General features: G+C 41.8%; 1 protein-coding gene across 2 annotated transcripts in view; it reads right to left on the reverse strand.

Moving 5' to 3' along the window:
- Nucleotides 1-1,046: 1,046 nt before the first annotated feature.
- The window catches only part of GGT7 (gamma-glutamyltransferase 7), an 80,247-nt gene continuing 66,060 nt past the window's right edge, over nt 1,047-15,233 (reverse strand). For both annotated transcript variants that reach the window (XM_090020437.1, XM_090020436.1), the window contains exons 10-15: nt 14,967-15,055; nt 12,826-12,978; nt 12,121-12,238; nt 10,884-11,021; nt 8,114-8,213; nt 1,047-5,076 (exon numbers count right to left, since the gene is read on the reverse strand). In XM_090020437.1, the coding sequence (XP_089876563.1) occupies nt 4,913-5,076; nt 8,114-8,213; nt 10,884-11,021; nt 12,121-12,238; nt 12,826-12,978; nt 14,967-15,055 (762 nt within the window). In that variant the 3' untranslated portion in view covers nt 1,047-4,912. The remainder of the gene's footprint in view (nt 5,077-8,113; nt 8,214-10,883; nt 11,022-12,120; nt 12,239-12,825; nt 12,979-14,966; nt 15,056-15,233) is intronic.

Below are 15,233 nucleotides of genomic sequence, written 5' to 3' on the forward strand. Positions count from 1 at the left end.
TGGAGGGAGGAAATATTGTGAAGAGCAGAAAAAGGACCTTCAGTCACTTCACATATGACAGCCCACTGTACCTGGCCTAAATGTGCCCAGACAGGCCACCTCTATAGTGGCTTGGGTATTGTGGACAGATGCACACATAGCACTAATGCTTGTGAGACTGCAGTGAAAGGCTCCTTAAAAGAGTTCAACAGGGTTGGTGTGGACAAATAGAACTGCTTGTCCTGGACCAGGTATATCTAACATGGTGAAGTATAAGCAGCTCATTTATGTCTGTAAACCTATCAAATGAGGATTACCTCAGCAAAAGCAGTAAGAGGATGCTGCTGTTTTTTCCTCCAATAGCAGAATTTCAGTGTTCCAATTCGAGTCAAATGGATGCCAGATACAAAGAAGTGCAAAAATGCCTAAAGTTCCTCCACTGAGCAGTTTGGATCAATGCTTTCAGTGAAGTTTCTTCTGCTTCACCCAAGGTGTACATGAGATCACAGTCAGACTCAACACTTTTTGGAACTGCTCCAGTAATATGTAGCCTGTGTGGGAAGGGGAAATCAGGAATAGTCCTAGAAAAGGTTTTTTCACCTATTTATAAGAAAAGAATAAACATGTTTTTGAAAAAAATTAAGAGCACTCTCTTCAGTAAAGTATTTTCTGCTGATCAACTTTTTGTACAATGAAAACAAGTATACAACAGATATAAAAGATATGAGAGGCTGAGAAATGCACATACATTAACCTTTCCAACAAACTTGTTTGGTTTAACTGAGCAACAAAATAAGAATTTAAATGTCATCTGAACTGGGGGTGTTTGGATCAGAGGCTTCCTTGAAGGCCCATTTTATAAAGTGTACTGAAATATAAAGTCTTTAAGACAGGAATTGTCTCATACAGCCTGTATCTACAGCTCAGGTACAACTGGGTCCTGGGCCTGTTTTGGACTTCCAGAAACTACTGTAATACGAATAATATTTAACAAGACAATGGAGTCTGTCAAAAAAAAATAATGTAAAGAATGAAACTGGTACCTCACAAGCTGGTAATAGAAAAAAAAACTGTATTTCAGCCTTTTTCACTTTATGTGAAAAAATGCACAGCTACAATTGATTTCAAGACAGTCACAGTTATGATTACAATGCATTTTCTTATGTCTGTATTTCCAAATAAAAATGATGCTATATAGGAAATGTGGTACTTTTACACTCATACACGTGACCAATTTTAGATTTTCCAAAATTAAATACTATATAAGAATTCCATTATCAGAACTTAATTTCTCCCTGCCCCTCTTAAAATGAACTAAGTGATTCCTACTCTATAATCTCTACATGTTCACTTTATCATATGTGGGGAAGGAAATGGGGAAGACTTATTTTGATGAGATTTTAATGATCTTTCCTTATAATCCTCTCATACTTTTTTCTAGGATTTCATAACAGAAGGAATGTGGTAAGGAAGGAGAGGACAAGAATTTAGATACCAGAACGGTAGGCACTGTTTAAATTACATATGTAGTGATTGTCCTTCTACAGTTTTCTTTCAGCTGGCGGATGTGATCCCTTCTTAGGGGAGGTGTACCTGTTGGATTGTCTCTAGTTAACTTGAAGAGCTACTGCCCTCAAGAAGCTATTGCCTTCAGGAACTTTTTCCCTCCAAAGTAGGTTCACCCTTGTGGGGACCATCTCCTTTTCACAAGCTCTGAACACTGGATGGCTCTTCTTTGGCCATCTCATTGTTGGAGAACTATTGAAACCATCTCATCTGTTCCATACACAGATTTACTTTTTTTTCCTGAAGGACCATTAAATATGGCTAACCCTTCTGAAAATTGTCCTTCTTTGCCAGGATTCTCTTTTTTTTCTAGCTTATAACTTTCAAAACACTTCGCTGAAGTATGGAAAAACTTTCTTATAAAGCAAATATTTACCCATTACAACACCATCTCCTACTTATGGTATTTAAAAAAAAAAGCCCTCACTATTTCAGCTTTGTGATATAATTTTATCAGCCATAATGGGGATATGGGTTTTATATAGTTATGCTTAAAAAACTCAATCAATCCTCCTCCTCTTAAATTAATGTAAATTCTACTGAAGTCAATGGAGTTATATTTGCATATTACTGATACAGATGAAAGGCAAGCTGATAATTTTTCTTCAGTTCTGGGTAATCCTTGGGATCAAGTCTTTTCAGGGGAACTCTGTTAAAAAGAACTATCAGAAATTTGTAGAATCCCATTTCCAAGAAGGAAACTAAAAGCTTTATTCTTTAATACAGAAAATGAGGCTTGCTTCTGATTTCTTCATGTCAGTCCAACAATTTGTAGTTCACTAAATAGGTGTTGGCAGCCACATTGAAAAACTACTGAGTGTGGTCTGGTCTCCTTTAAATTTATTATAATTTACTACAAGTCAGTGAACTTATTAATGTTTTATACTAATGTGAGATTATAATTACATCCATTCACTGTTTGTAATGATGGGAAAGAGGAAGGCAAACTGACCTCCCAGAACAGAGGAGGGAATGCAGGATTAAACAAAATCATTATTACAAATCCAGAATTATCTTGCTGTCATTCACTTTTGTATTTTTAGAGTTTTAAACAGAACAGTCTATGCTTGACACAAGCAAGATTTCAAACAAACTGCTGCATTTAAAGCCATTCACACATTGCTCATTAGCTGTATTGAATCTCTTTAGGAAATCACTGATTAATTGATTGGGCATTCAAGATCAAAAGCTGATTAAGGTTATTCCTGATGTAACTGCCATCTCTCTGTTTCTTTTCATTTTTTCTCTTTCCCAATACAGGCCTTGATCCAGGAGAGCACTTAAGCACATGCTTAACCTTCAAAACATGAGAAAAAAAATCTCACTGAAATCTCACTTTGGGACTATAAACAATCACTAGATTTATTTCACAGTTGGTCACTAAACCTCCATACACAGGAGGACAGAACATTGCTGTTTTTATACTAGAAAAATCCCAAATTTTAAGTGGTGAGGTTCAATACACACAAGTGCCTCCCTACCTTGCCTGGTGCTCCAAAACATCTATAGTTTTATGAGCATGTTCTAACTTTTGGCATTAATCCAAACTAATGTTTGCATTAGAAGAAGTAAAATGGATGTTCTTTCCCCACACCCCAGGGATTTTGCCTTTGACATAAAGTGCACCTCTGCCCCCAGTGGACTTCCACAAGTAACATACGCTGCCCCTACTATAGCACTTCCCTTTTTTCCTGGATGAACAAGCATAACAACTGAACTACTGAGTCAGTTAAGACCTAATACATATCCAGTTTCTCATGTCTGCTACAAAGCCACCTTACACGTAGCTGCTTTACAGTGGTGTATAAAAATGAACTCTGTAATATCCTTTCCCTACCTCAGTGTACAATGTTTGACTTCAACGGTTAAAATTTGTGAAATGTTTTGAGATCCTCAGCTAAAAAATGCTAAATAAGTGCAAAAAATATTCATTTCATAATCTGCGTTAGTTCATTGAACCCCTTAGGAGGATACTACATGCTTTCCACGTCAAGTTGCATTTGAGCTATAAAAGGTACATTAGAAACACATCACTATTCACAAGACTCCAGATCCTTGGTCCCTCAGACAGGACAAAAACTGGAATTCTCTTCATAAGCATCAAATAAAATTCCAAGACAATCATAAGCAGACATACATATATAATATGTACAGTGGCTCATAGATACATTAACATCAGAAAGGAAACCAATACAATTTAGGTTGTGTAACAATGAAAAAATAATTTAAAATAACCCTCTAAAATGGTAAAGTGCTGGATTTCTGTATATAATTTACTGGTGAAAAGAAAAGGAGATATACAAATGCTGATCAGAATGACACTGTGCAGTGATCATGCTTTTTATTGATTTTCCATTTTTATTTGAAATAATAAATGCAGAATTCTTCCTTTGCTCTGCATTGAACATTTGGGACTTTAAAAATATCTAAAGTGTTCTTGCTTTAAGTTTTCTCTATATATTGCATGTTTTTCTAATATATCCCTCATAATAGTATCAAAGCACTAATTTGAAATATTTCTAAGAATCTGATGTGCATGGAAGCACGGGATTCCTTAATGTTTTCAGAGCAGGCTTTAATGAGGCAGTATTAAAAAAAACCTGAAGGTACCAAAATTCTTTCTACATAACAACTTGCCCTGTGACTACCCCTCATGTAGCTGTTGTGGGGACATTGGTAGTGAATACCTAGCCCCATGCTGCCAGTGAAAATGCAGTCCAACTCAACAAAGTTTGGAATTTTTTCAGTGAATGGATTCCAAACATTTGTGGCAGAAGAATCATACAGGAAAAGCATGAATAGAAACTATATAGGAATACATATGCTGGTAAAAATCAGCTGATCCATGTGGAATATTAAAGAAATCCCTAAGGAGATCCAGGTATGACTGCCTAAAACCAGTATATCAGTTTGTATTATATCCACTGACGACTGATGTGCTATACTGAAGACTGATGTATCAGCAGCAACCATATGTTTGGCACAAAATATTTTGGTCTCATCATGTCTTTTGCTAATATTTCTGCCAGTTAAATTAAAATGTTTAAGGTTGGAATTTGCAACGGCTGAAATCATTAATAGGGTGCTGCCAAAAGAAATGTATATTCCCTGCATTCCTTTGGCTGCCATCCAGGTTACTGCAACTCAAAGTGTTTGGTTAAAAATGTCAAAGGGCTATCTTGAGGCTTTACCAGCCTCTTGCATTGTTTGGGGTAGGGAACGAGGACAGTCTCTTCAGCAATGCAGAAACCCACAGAAAATACTGCTTGTTCCACACTGGAGGAAGAAAAAGGGGCCATTTCAGAACATGCAAATAACTTGTTTGTTTGTTTAAAGCCGTGTTCATGAACACACCATCTGGAAGTCACTATAATATCGTGGCTCCTGCAGCATCCACACTTCTTGGGTCTTTCACTCCAATGATGAAATTATTGGTTCTCCTGGCTCCATGAACCAGAGAGACCACTTTGACTTTATCTACATGATGACCCCTGGCTTCAAGGAACTCAATATCTTCTTGAGGAAATTCACCTGTAAGGATTTAAGATGCGCTTATTTTAATTGACACTATGATTTCATTCATTACAAAATTTTCCCTTAAATCTTTTGGCATCTGCTGTACCAATAAAATTGCCTGCAAGTGTCCCATACTTAAGAAGCAGCATTGAGTTGGGAGGTAGGGAAAAGAGGGATTTTTAAAGATCATTTAAAAGATGTGGAGGAAAGGCAGGGATATAAATAATTGGTGTTTATTTATTTAATCTGTTTGTAGAGCAGAGACAGATACTTACACATACAGCACTGATATTCAAGGCAGGCAAATATTAATAAAACAGCTTGCTCAAACTACTGATGCTGTATGTTGCAGTAAAATATCTTTGTATCTTCCACTTAACATCATTTCCTCTCAATATCAACATGGCCAGTTTTTCTCCCGATGGGTTTTTTTGTTTTTTGTTATTTGGCCTTTCGTGTGTTTTACTATTTTTGTGTAAAGTATCTCAAAGAAAAAAAGGGGGCTGCAATCTGGTCCATGACATGACAAACTAAACAGAGAAGTAAAAAATGCTATGGTAATTACAATGCAAGTGTAAGAGCGAGTATGAGAGTTTTGCAGGTAAAGGTATACAGTATTATCAAAACCAGGAGTGCCAAAAAATCACTGTTCAAGACCTAAAAAGTAATGAGATGTGGGGGTATTTTGCCTTCTGGTTTCTGACCCTTTGGGTTATATTTTCAAGCTATTCTATTAAATTGAGGCAGGCAGTTATTTCGTCTGGAAGGCCACTTAATGAGTTTTGGCGAGCTGTTGAGGGTCACAAGGGTAGCCCCGCCCCTTGAGCAGTGCCCCACTCCCGGTCACCATCTTGGGACCAGAAGTCCCACCCCCTAACTCCTGACTTTTGCCACTGGAAGTCCCTCCCCTTCCTGCCAGAAGTACTTCTTTTGGGAAAGGGGGTTGCCATCTTGGAACCAGAAAAAAAACCATTATACACTAAAAATCAAACATCCATAATGATGAATTTTAAATGTTATTAATAAAAATATTTTTGTCCTGATTTGTGTGTGTTTGCATCATGTAGATAGAGGTGGTTGCATAACAGCTCAAAATGAAGTCTTATTCTTGTATACTGCTGGGGAAAGGGAAGGTGGCTGGGAATGTGTATGTGGGGGATGAGGGTGGGGTGCATGTGTGTGGTGGGGTGTGAGCACATAGCAGGGAATGGGGCTCCCCCCCAGAGGTGCACAGACATATGCGTGTGTCGGGGGTAAATGTGGGGAGAGGTGAGGGGGGGTGATGTTTGTGGGGTGTGTGTGAGGGAAGGTGTGGTTGTGGGGTTTGTGGGTATGGGAGCCCCCCCCCCCCATGTGCAGCCCCTTGACCCAGTCACCACCCACCCCCACCCCCACTACAGCCTGGAGGCTGCACACCCTGCAGAGCCCCCCACCATTGCTAACAACATGCAATCCTAGCCCTGCCCCACACCTGCTCCAGACTCACCCCAGCAAGAGCAGACCAGCCAGAACCTAAGTGCACAGCCCCGATCCCAGCCCACCCCACGCCTGCTTTGCACCACCCACCCACGTTGCTTCCTGTTGCCCCCCTGGGCACAGAGTGGGGCTGGAGAGGCTCTGTGGCTCGACTGCCCTTCTAGGCAGCCCAGGTGGCAGTGGCTCCTTCTGGCTGCTGCCATCACAGGCCTCTGCCCTGTGGTACCAGGGAGGACCCACACACACACTGCCCTGACCCAGCCCACCTCAATCCGCCCTGCGCCTGCTTTGGACTCGCCTGCCCAAGCTGAGCAGCAGCAGCAGCAGCAGCTGGGCAGAAACTGTTGCTCAGCATGGGGGAAAAGTGGCCCTTCCCCCTCACCACTGCCAGGCCCTTTCTGCTGCAGCTGCTTGGAGCCCAGGGCAGCCTGGCCTGTGTCTCCGCTGCCATCACTGCCACCTCCAGGAGGCCCAGTGGGGCAGCAGTGGCAGCGCAGAACAAATGCAGAGCAGCCCAGCGGGGGCCCCGGCCAGCTGCAGCAGCAGGAGGAAGGAGCCGCTTTTCCCACATGCTGAGCAACTGTTTCTGCCTGGCCACCACTGCTGCTGCTGTTGCTCAACCTAGGTTGGCAAGTCCAGAACAGGTGCGGGACAGGCTGGGTTGGGGCTGTGTGCACAGGTCCCCACTGGTACTATGGGGCTGGGGCCAGCAGCAGCGGCAGCTGAAAGGAGGTGCCACTGCCTGAGCTACCTAGAAAGGCAGTCCTACCACAGAGCCTCCCCAGTCCCACTGTGTGCCCAAGAGGCAGCAGGATGTGCCATTGTCGGATGGTGCCTGGGCCAGGCAGGACCAAGGGACCCACCGGAGGCCAGACAAAGTCCCTCTGTGGGCCAGATCCGACCCACAGGCCATATTTTGCTCTCCCCTGTATTAAATCCTGAGGACTAACATTTTCTTTAACAAGAACTAATATTATTGTGTAATAAATATGGTTTTAGGAGTACAGTTTCAAGGAAAAAAAATAAAACAACAAGAAACTCAGTAAAAAGTATGATTTGAACACACTGCTTTTAAGCTAGCACAAGGATTGAGACATTTTAGAATAAAAAAGATACTGTTGTGTGTTTTCCAGCTGGGTGGAGATACAGAGAGGCCAGGGAAAGCGAAGTGAAAGAGAAAGTGTCGGTGGGGGGTGTGCAGCATATATCTAGTTCTAGGAAAGGGAAGCACTGCAAAATAAGAAGGCACAGGCTGCCTTAAACAATAGTCAGATTCCAGACATAATCAAAGTCTTGCCACATTCATTTGGAACCCCAAGATGCAGGCTATCACTACACTGGATATATTTCTAAAAAAGAACAAGACAGTTATTGAGGACTTGATAGTTTATGAGTCATGACTGAAAAAAACAGAAGACCTATAGTTTGGTCATGTGAAAATGGAGAGGAACTGATGAGGATGAACAGGTATATCTGAGAGGACTAGAGTAGCCTGCTATCCCCCTTTGAAAATGCTCTCTTTTTTGATAAGGTAGACATGGAGTCAACCAACATAAATGTTGTTTCCCATACTTACTGTCAACTTGCAAGATGTTGGACTGAAGTTGTGGGTACAAGCGACCCAGTGACAAACTCTCGCTCAAATTCTTGTTAAATGTTAAAACATTCACTAAAACCTACACCAGGAGAGACACAGATATTAATAACTTGGTTAAAGCTCTAAGGAATACAGTTCTAAAGCAAGTTACTCATTTGTGACACTAACATTTTCAAAATGTAATACCTCACACAGACAAACACCAATTTGCATTTGTTCATGCAAAATGGGTAACTGTTCATTTTTACACTTGCAGATAGGAGCACTTATTGTAGTGATTCTCAGCAAGGGTTCTGTGGCACCTTGGGGTGTTGCGAGATCTTTTTAAGGGTGCTAAGGGGTGGTACACAATAGTAGCACCTTTATCTGCACCAACATTTACATGAGATTTTCCAGATAAACCCAGAGATTTCAAAGAGGAATCTATAGTGTAAAAAACAAACATTCTGACCTACAATGTTACTGAATTCTCTGCAACAGAACAAATGCTCTATTACTTTTCCCTAGTCAACAAACAAGTGAAAGGAAAGAACTAAACTTTGAGGGGGAGGCCTTGAGTATATAACTCCTTGAATCTAAAAAGGTTAAGAATGACTGACTTCTCATTACATGAATATTTTCAGAGGCTCTTCATAAAGAGAACCATAACGGAGCAATTTTCAGAATCAAATAGGTCTTTATAGTTCCCATTAAATCAAATAAAGCAAAAATAGGGGCAACTGGGCACCTTTAATTTTCCTCTGACTAATGCCTTTAGTGAGGTAAAGTAACTCAAAACTAAATGTAGTTATGCCTCTTTTTAATAATCCTATCCTGCTGCATATACAATCACACCATTGACAAGGACTCCATCTCATTACAGATTATAAATTGCAAGGTGCTATTTGAGAAAGCTCAGATGTGGAGGATTTCAAAAAGGAATGTGCTAAAACAATGATGCTCAACCTTTTTCCCCAGTAAGCCAGATGGGCAGTGCCTGGTCTGTCCATGGATTGGATCTGGCCAGTGATCCCAATCTGGTGTGCACAGAGGGCATCATCCAGCCATGTGGGGAAGGGGCTTGAGACAGGCTGGCCCTACCGTGGCCCTGCAGGTAGTGTTGGCTTTAGAGTTAGTCGGGCCCTGTGCGCAGCTTCATTTTCACCCCCGCCCCAGGACCCAGCCAAGAAAAAGAACATTGGAGACAGAGAAAAAATTGCAATGCAAATTCTTTCCTAGACTACTTCAAAAAACTATGTTTGGAGCAGTTTGCAGAAGAAGTTTGCAGAATGCAGAAAGCTGGGACTGCTTCACAACTTGCAATGCTTATTAAATTCAATAATTTGTCAGATTTGTCCTGCATTTTGGTGCCCCCTGTCATTGGGGCCCCGTGCCACTGCATGGTTTATTTCATGGTAAATCTGCCACTGCCTGCAGGGGAAAGGAGCTTGACCCAGTTCTGCAGGAAGAAGTGGGGGGAAGGGGACATGGTCTGGCCCCAACTTGGCCTTGTGCGGGGGAAGGGGGCATAGCCCAGCCCCAACCCACCCCAGAGGAGAGGGTGGCATGGCTCCACCATGAACCAGAGTTGGGAGGGAGGCGGTGCAACTTGGCCCCAACCCAGCCTTATGGAGGGGGAGGAGAGAGGAAGAGGGCACAGCACACCTGGTTCTAACCAGCCATGTGTGGTTTATGGTTTGTGAATTTGGTGGGGCAGGAAGCATGGCCATATTAATGGCCACTGCTCCCCTGCCACCAAATTTCCAGGCTTATTGTAAGCCCTGCAGGCCAGATACGATGGCTCTGTGGGCCACATTTGGCCCATGGGCTAGAGGTTGGGCACCCCTGTGTTAAAATGTACTGTTAGGCATAACAGCCAACATTCAGCTACAGTGTTCCCACAGTCCTCAGAATACAAAGGTCCTATTTTTCTCACAGTCTTTAAGAAGATGAGCTATGAATACATTGTGGAAGGGCACAAAAGATTTATGAAGTTTGCTAAGTTTCTGCCTCCCCACATTTATAGGCGCTGCCAGAGTAGGTGAGGTTAACAGAATGAAGAAACTGCAGCAAATATATCTTTAACTTTATATATCCAGTTGTATAGAACTGGGTGGTTCAAGAGACTGATCTGATAATCTCTGGACCACAGATTGGATCCAGCCTGTCTGGCAGCACATGAAAGTTTTTACTGTGCTGATGACACTGGTTGGCATTTTTGTTGGCAGCTAGAGCAGAAAGGCTAAGGACTGAGGATGAGGATAGAATGGGGGTAACAGATTTCTTATCTACCCTAGGAATTGGTCTTCCAAGTCAGATTGTAAGGCATTTTGACACAACAGGGCAGGGAAGTTTTATGTTACTTGTATTAATACAATACAGGTTTTTATTGCCTTCCAGTGGCTAGATCATCTGAGGTTTATGAGCCTGCTGCTTCCTTTAGTTTAACAGACCTGCTCTTTTAGCTCAAACACAACTTAACTAGGGCTGTCATTGGAAGTGAAACTCACCTTCTACCTTACACCACTGCCTATGTTTTACTGCAGCACTTCATTTTTTGTGGGCTGTTGCACATTTAGATTTTTAATCCTTCATCCCCAAACCAGGAATCACTTATTTCACATTTCTTCTGCAATGAGGCACGTTGGTATGAGAAACCTCCAGGAAAGTGAATATAAAGACCAGCATGCAGACACAAGGGAAGGCCAGCTTAGTCATGCCTAGTGCCAAGTAGTTCAAAATGTGCTGAAAAGTAGTGCTCAAAACATACCTGAGTGATGCTGCTCAAGGCTTTGTCTCCACTGTTAGCTCCCACGCAGAGATAAGTCCCACACATCCCTTCTGCTGGTCGAACAACAGTGGGCAGTAGAAAGGATAGAGGTCTTTTCCCTGGCTGAATAAGATTCCGCTGTGGGTAAATTAAAACACACGCCTAAACTATCACAGAGTTCAGAACAAAGATTTGCCAGAGCCCTAAATTGCTTCTCTTTTCATTTGAGTAAGACATCCTAATACTGCTGGCTCATTATTACACTATTCACAGTGCTATAGTAATAGTGGGTGCATCTACACGTGCACTTTATTGTGGAGTGGATTAATTAGCTCTGTAGGAAAGCATCACTGTCTACACTTGCACCAATATTACAGCGCAATAAACTAATTAACTACACTGTGAGACAGTACTGTCCCAGGCAGTACTATCTTCCAGCGGAATAATTTTCTGCACCAAAACACCAACCATGGACATAAATTCCACCTAGTCAGCCCAGCCAGCCAGGAGCCTGCTCCACCCCAGCTCAAATTGCTGCTATCCCCAGCACATGTGTAGAGGTTGCAACTGGGAGCAGTTTACTCCACCTCAAACCACTCCAGAATTTATTGCTTCACATTAATTGCACATGTAGATGCACCCAGTATTTGGCATTATCTAATACCTTTTATTCACGTCATCCAAAACCTTTTATAAACTGTATACAGAAGTTACAGCACTCACTAATACGATGCAGCTATTTCTGGAGTGGACAGTGTCAACTGTTTAAAAATGTGTGGCAAAAATGCAATTTAGCACAGAAATGACCAGCAGTGGCCAATAAGGCTCTCTGTCTGAGACTTCAGGTTTTTTCTCCCACTGTCTGCTACTATTTCATTCTACAGAGTAATAATTTGCAAACACAAACTTTAATTTCATTCAACAGACAAGTATGGTCATTCAGTTTATGACCAGTCTTTAGGAAAAGCACACTTTCCCCAGTGCAGCTATGCTAGACTCTAGGGTCTCCTTGTAGTAAGAGGACAAATTATTTGTGGACAGATCACACATGCAAATAACTTCCTCAACTGTATATCCTATTTCTATAGTACATGGAATGGAATGATAAGTAGCAACCAGGGTGTTCAGTTTGGGTTATTCATAAGACATAAACAGCCTCCTTACGGAAGTAATTTCAGAATTAAAGTAGTTAAAACCAAAAGAATTCAGACCAAGACTTCTTTGAGTAATTTATTACCGGGCTGAGAGAGGAGTGATTGGATGTCTTATTCAGCCAGGAAAAGTCCAACATCTGACTGTTCAGTAGGATTCCAGAAGGGGTTATTATTCCACTCCCAAATGGACGGTTCAGGGAACTGAAAAATATGAAGAAATCTTGTAACTGCCTTTCCAGTGATTCTTGTCGCTGCAGGCCTCCAACTGTCACAGTCCTAGCCCAGATTCCCCTGTTCACCTTGGTTTGGTAAAGGATTTTCAGTAGATTTTTAATGTTGGTGAAAGATTCCCTCTAATAACCTTGGAGAAGGAAGCTTTCTGTACTTTGTGGAACAGGTACAGTGTGGGTAGCAGTGATGCAAACTTCTACTCTGCCCTGCCAAGTGCTGATGAAATCACTTGGAGGTGATAGGGCATTTCAATCTATATCCTAGTCAATCCTAGGACTCTGTTAAGAACAGAAACTAGAGGGAAAAAATTTGTGAACATCCCTCTATCAGAGGCTAGACTGGGACCACCAATGTATTTTATATGGGCAACTGGACAGCCACCAGATGGTAATGACTTGCATCCAGGAGTGATCCAAACCAAATTAGTGAGTTAAAGATGACGGGCTTTGGATCCCATCATTATTAGACTCCTTCCTACACCCTCCACACTGAATTAACCTTTTTTCTATGCTCTTTTTTTTCTGTAACCATCCACACTGAAAAAATAAAACTTTTACCTCACAACAGCAACAATGTAGTCATCAGGTCCCATAACAAGGACCTGGCTAGCAGAGGGTCCACTCTCCATGGAAAATGGTGGAATATGGAGACCAGAAGGGAAGGACTGGGAGTCATTAATCAGCTGACGCAGGACACCAGCCTTTGATTTGCTGCAGTGATAAGAAAGGATGAGGGGGAGGGAAAAAAAACAAAAACCCAGTGAGCATAAAAAGCAGAACATCTTCTATATAGGATAAATCTACTAGCCACTACTAACTGCTGGCTCTTGCATTTGCCTGGGAGGGGCTGGACTGTGGCAGGAGCGTTCTTCTGATTTTGGAAATGAAAGATAATGAGCAATTTCTGGTCTTATATCTGAGAGAAGGCACTGAACACCTGGGAGTTCAGAGAGGTTCAATGGAAGCAGGCAGGCAAAGTATTACTAATATTTTACAGAACAAAAAGGGATCATACTGTGAGACTGCCAAATACTATGATACTGAGGGCTGGCTCAAGGCTCTGTCATGGATGTGGTTGGAACAGGTGTCCAAAACATAGTGACAGTGTGAAAAACAGCTGCTGTGTTAACACAACTCAACTCTGTTTTTTGTAATCAGTATAGCAGGCTGGTATTGTGTCCCTCAGACAGCCCACCCTCATACCAGGTCATGGCAGGAAAGGTTTAACTTGTATTTTTTTGGCTCAGTGTGGCAGACATTACCATCTTCATCACTCAGCCTAGCTACAAATGAAATGGGAAAAGTACTCTCTAGAGAGTAAAGCAGAACCTAGGGTGTGAGCTGAGCGATTTTTTTGGAAGAAAAATTCTAGGACCATCCAGCTCTGGGGAGAAGGTTTGAGTAAAACGTTATTGTTCATTCCAGACTAGAGGTGAGCCTGGCATTCCCACAGTATGCAGACATCCTTCTGGGGAAGACCTAGTGATAGGATTCAGATCCTATACTGATTGCAAACACCCAGTCATACTGGCAGCATGGCTGGGCCCTTAGGTCTGACTTTAAGTAGGTTATAACACAGTTTAACAGTTTATGTCTACACAACAGGGTTTAAATGCAATTCCCAGTGCTGTTACTGTACGTTGCCACTGCTCAGGAAAGGGCTGTAGCAATACTTTCCAGCAGGGACTAGGCTTTAGCATGCCTCTTCTACTGTGTAGAAGGGACTAGAGAGACATGGCCTTCCGCATACCATATTTTCTTGTATACAACGTTCCCTGGAATAAAATATGTACCTTGTTTTTGAAGGCAAAATGAAAGAAAAACTAGCTTTCCTTGTAGTAAGTAACTGAGTAGCAGGAGCTAGGGGGTGGAGCCTACTTCTTGTTCCACTCCCTGTAAATCATGTAAAAATTTTACTTTCACTTTTGATGAGGACCAGCAGAAACCGTGCTTACCATTTCTTGCATATAATGTGTGCTTAAGTAGCCAGCAGTCGGTTTTTAGAAAACAAATGCATACAAAAACATATGGTATATAAAAGGCCTTGCCTAAATTAACAAAGTTACCTGTTGTTGACACAGGCATTAGTAACAGTTACAGCTGACTAGTGCTGATTCTGATATAGCTAACTAGTGTCAATCAGAGCCCAGAAAAAAGGCAAACTACATTCAGCATCATTTCATTACCAATAACTAAGCCCTGATCTGCAGTATGAGAGATTGAGTTTGAAACCCCAACATGGTCCCTCATGCCACATGGTAGACATGCTATGAGGGCATAAAACACTGATCAGAGTGCTGAGGGAGGAACAACAGCCAGGGAACACTGGACAGGCTCACATGGTAGATGGGAGCCTCTAAATAGGGTTGTTCTGGGTTTTTTTGTTTTTTGTTTTTTTTAAAGAGGGTGGGAAGCCTGTCACCAGAAGAATCCAGACAAGGAAAGCCCATTGGCAAGCCTCGCAACCTTTCTAGACCAAATTTATTTTTGCTCAGCTGGGTATGCTGCTAACTGCTGAATGTAGCACAGCTTGTGCCATAGGGAGGCTGTTGGAAAAACTACATTTTCATCAGCAAAATGAAGAAGATACATAGAAGAAGTATAGAGGCTTTTTGTGCCATGTGAAGGATTAAGACAGGACAGTAAAACTAACAAGATTCAATACAGTTCTTCAAAGTACTCAGTGTATGCAGACCTACCTCACCATGTCTTCTACAGATGCTTCTACAGATGCATCATAGGAGGGGTCTCCCAAGCTGCTAGCAAGAGTCAGTGCTATTTTTAATGTCTAAATTGAACACAGAGAAAGAAAGAACAATATTTATGTGACCCAAGAAATCTCACCTTCCACTGTCCAGATAAAGAAAGGTACCTATCCTTCTCACATATAAGCTACCTCTTCTTGAAGCTAACATTTCTGGAAACTTGGTTCTGTATATACAGTACCTCAGTAAGGAGGAGTAAAG

This window comes from Crocodylus siamensis, chromosome 10 (assembly GCF_052110815.1).
Source record: "Crocodylus siamensis isolate JL-2025a chromosome 10, ASM5211081v1, whole genome shotgun sequence".
Classification (NCBI taxonomy): domain Eukaryota; kingdom Metazoa; phylum Chordata; order Crocodylia; family Crocodylidae; genus Crocodylus; species Crocodylus siamensis.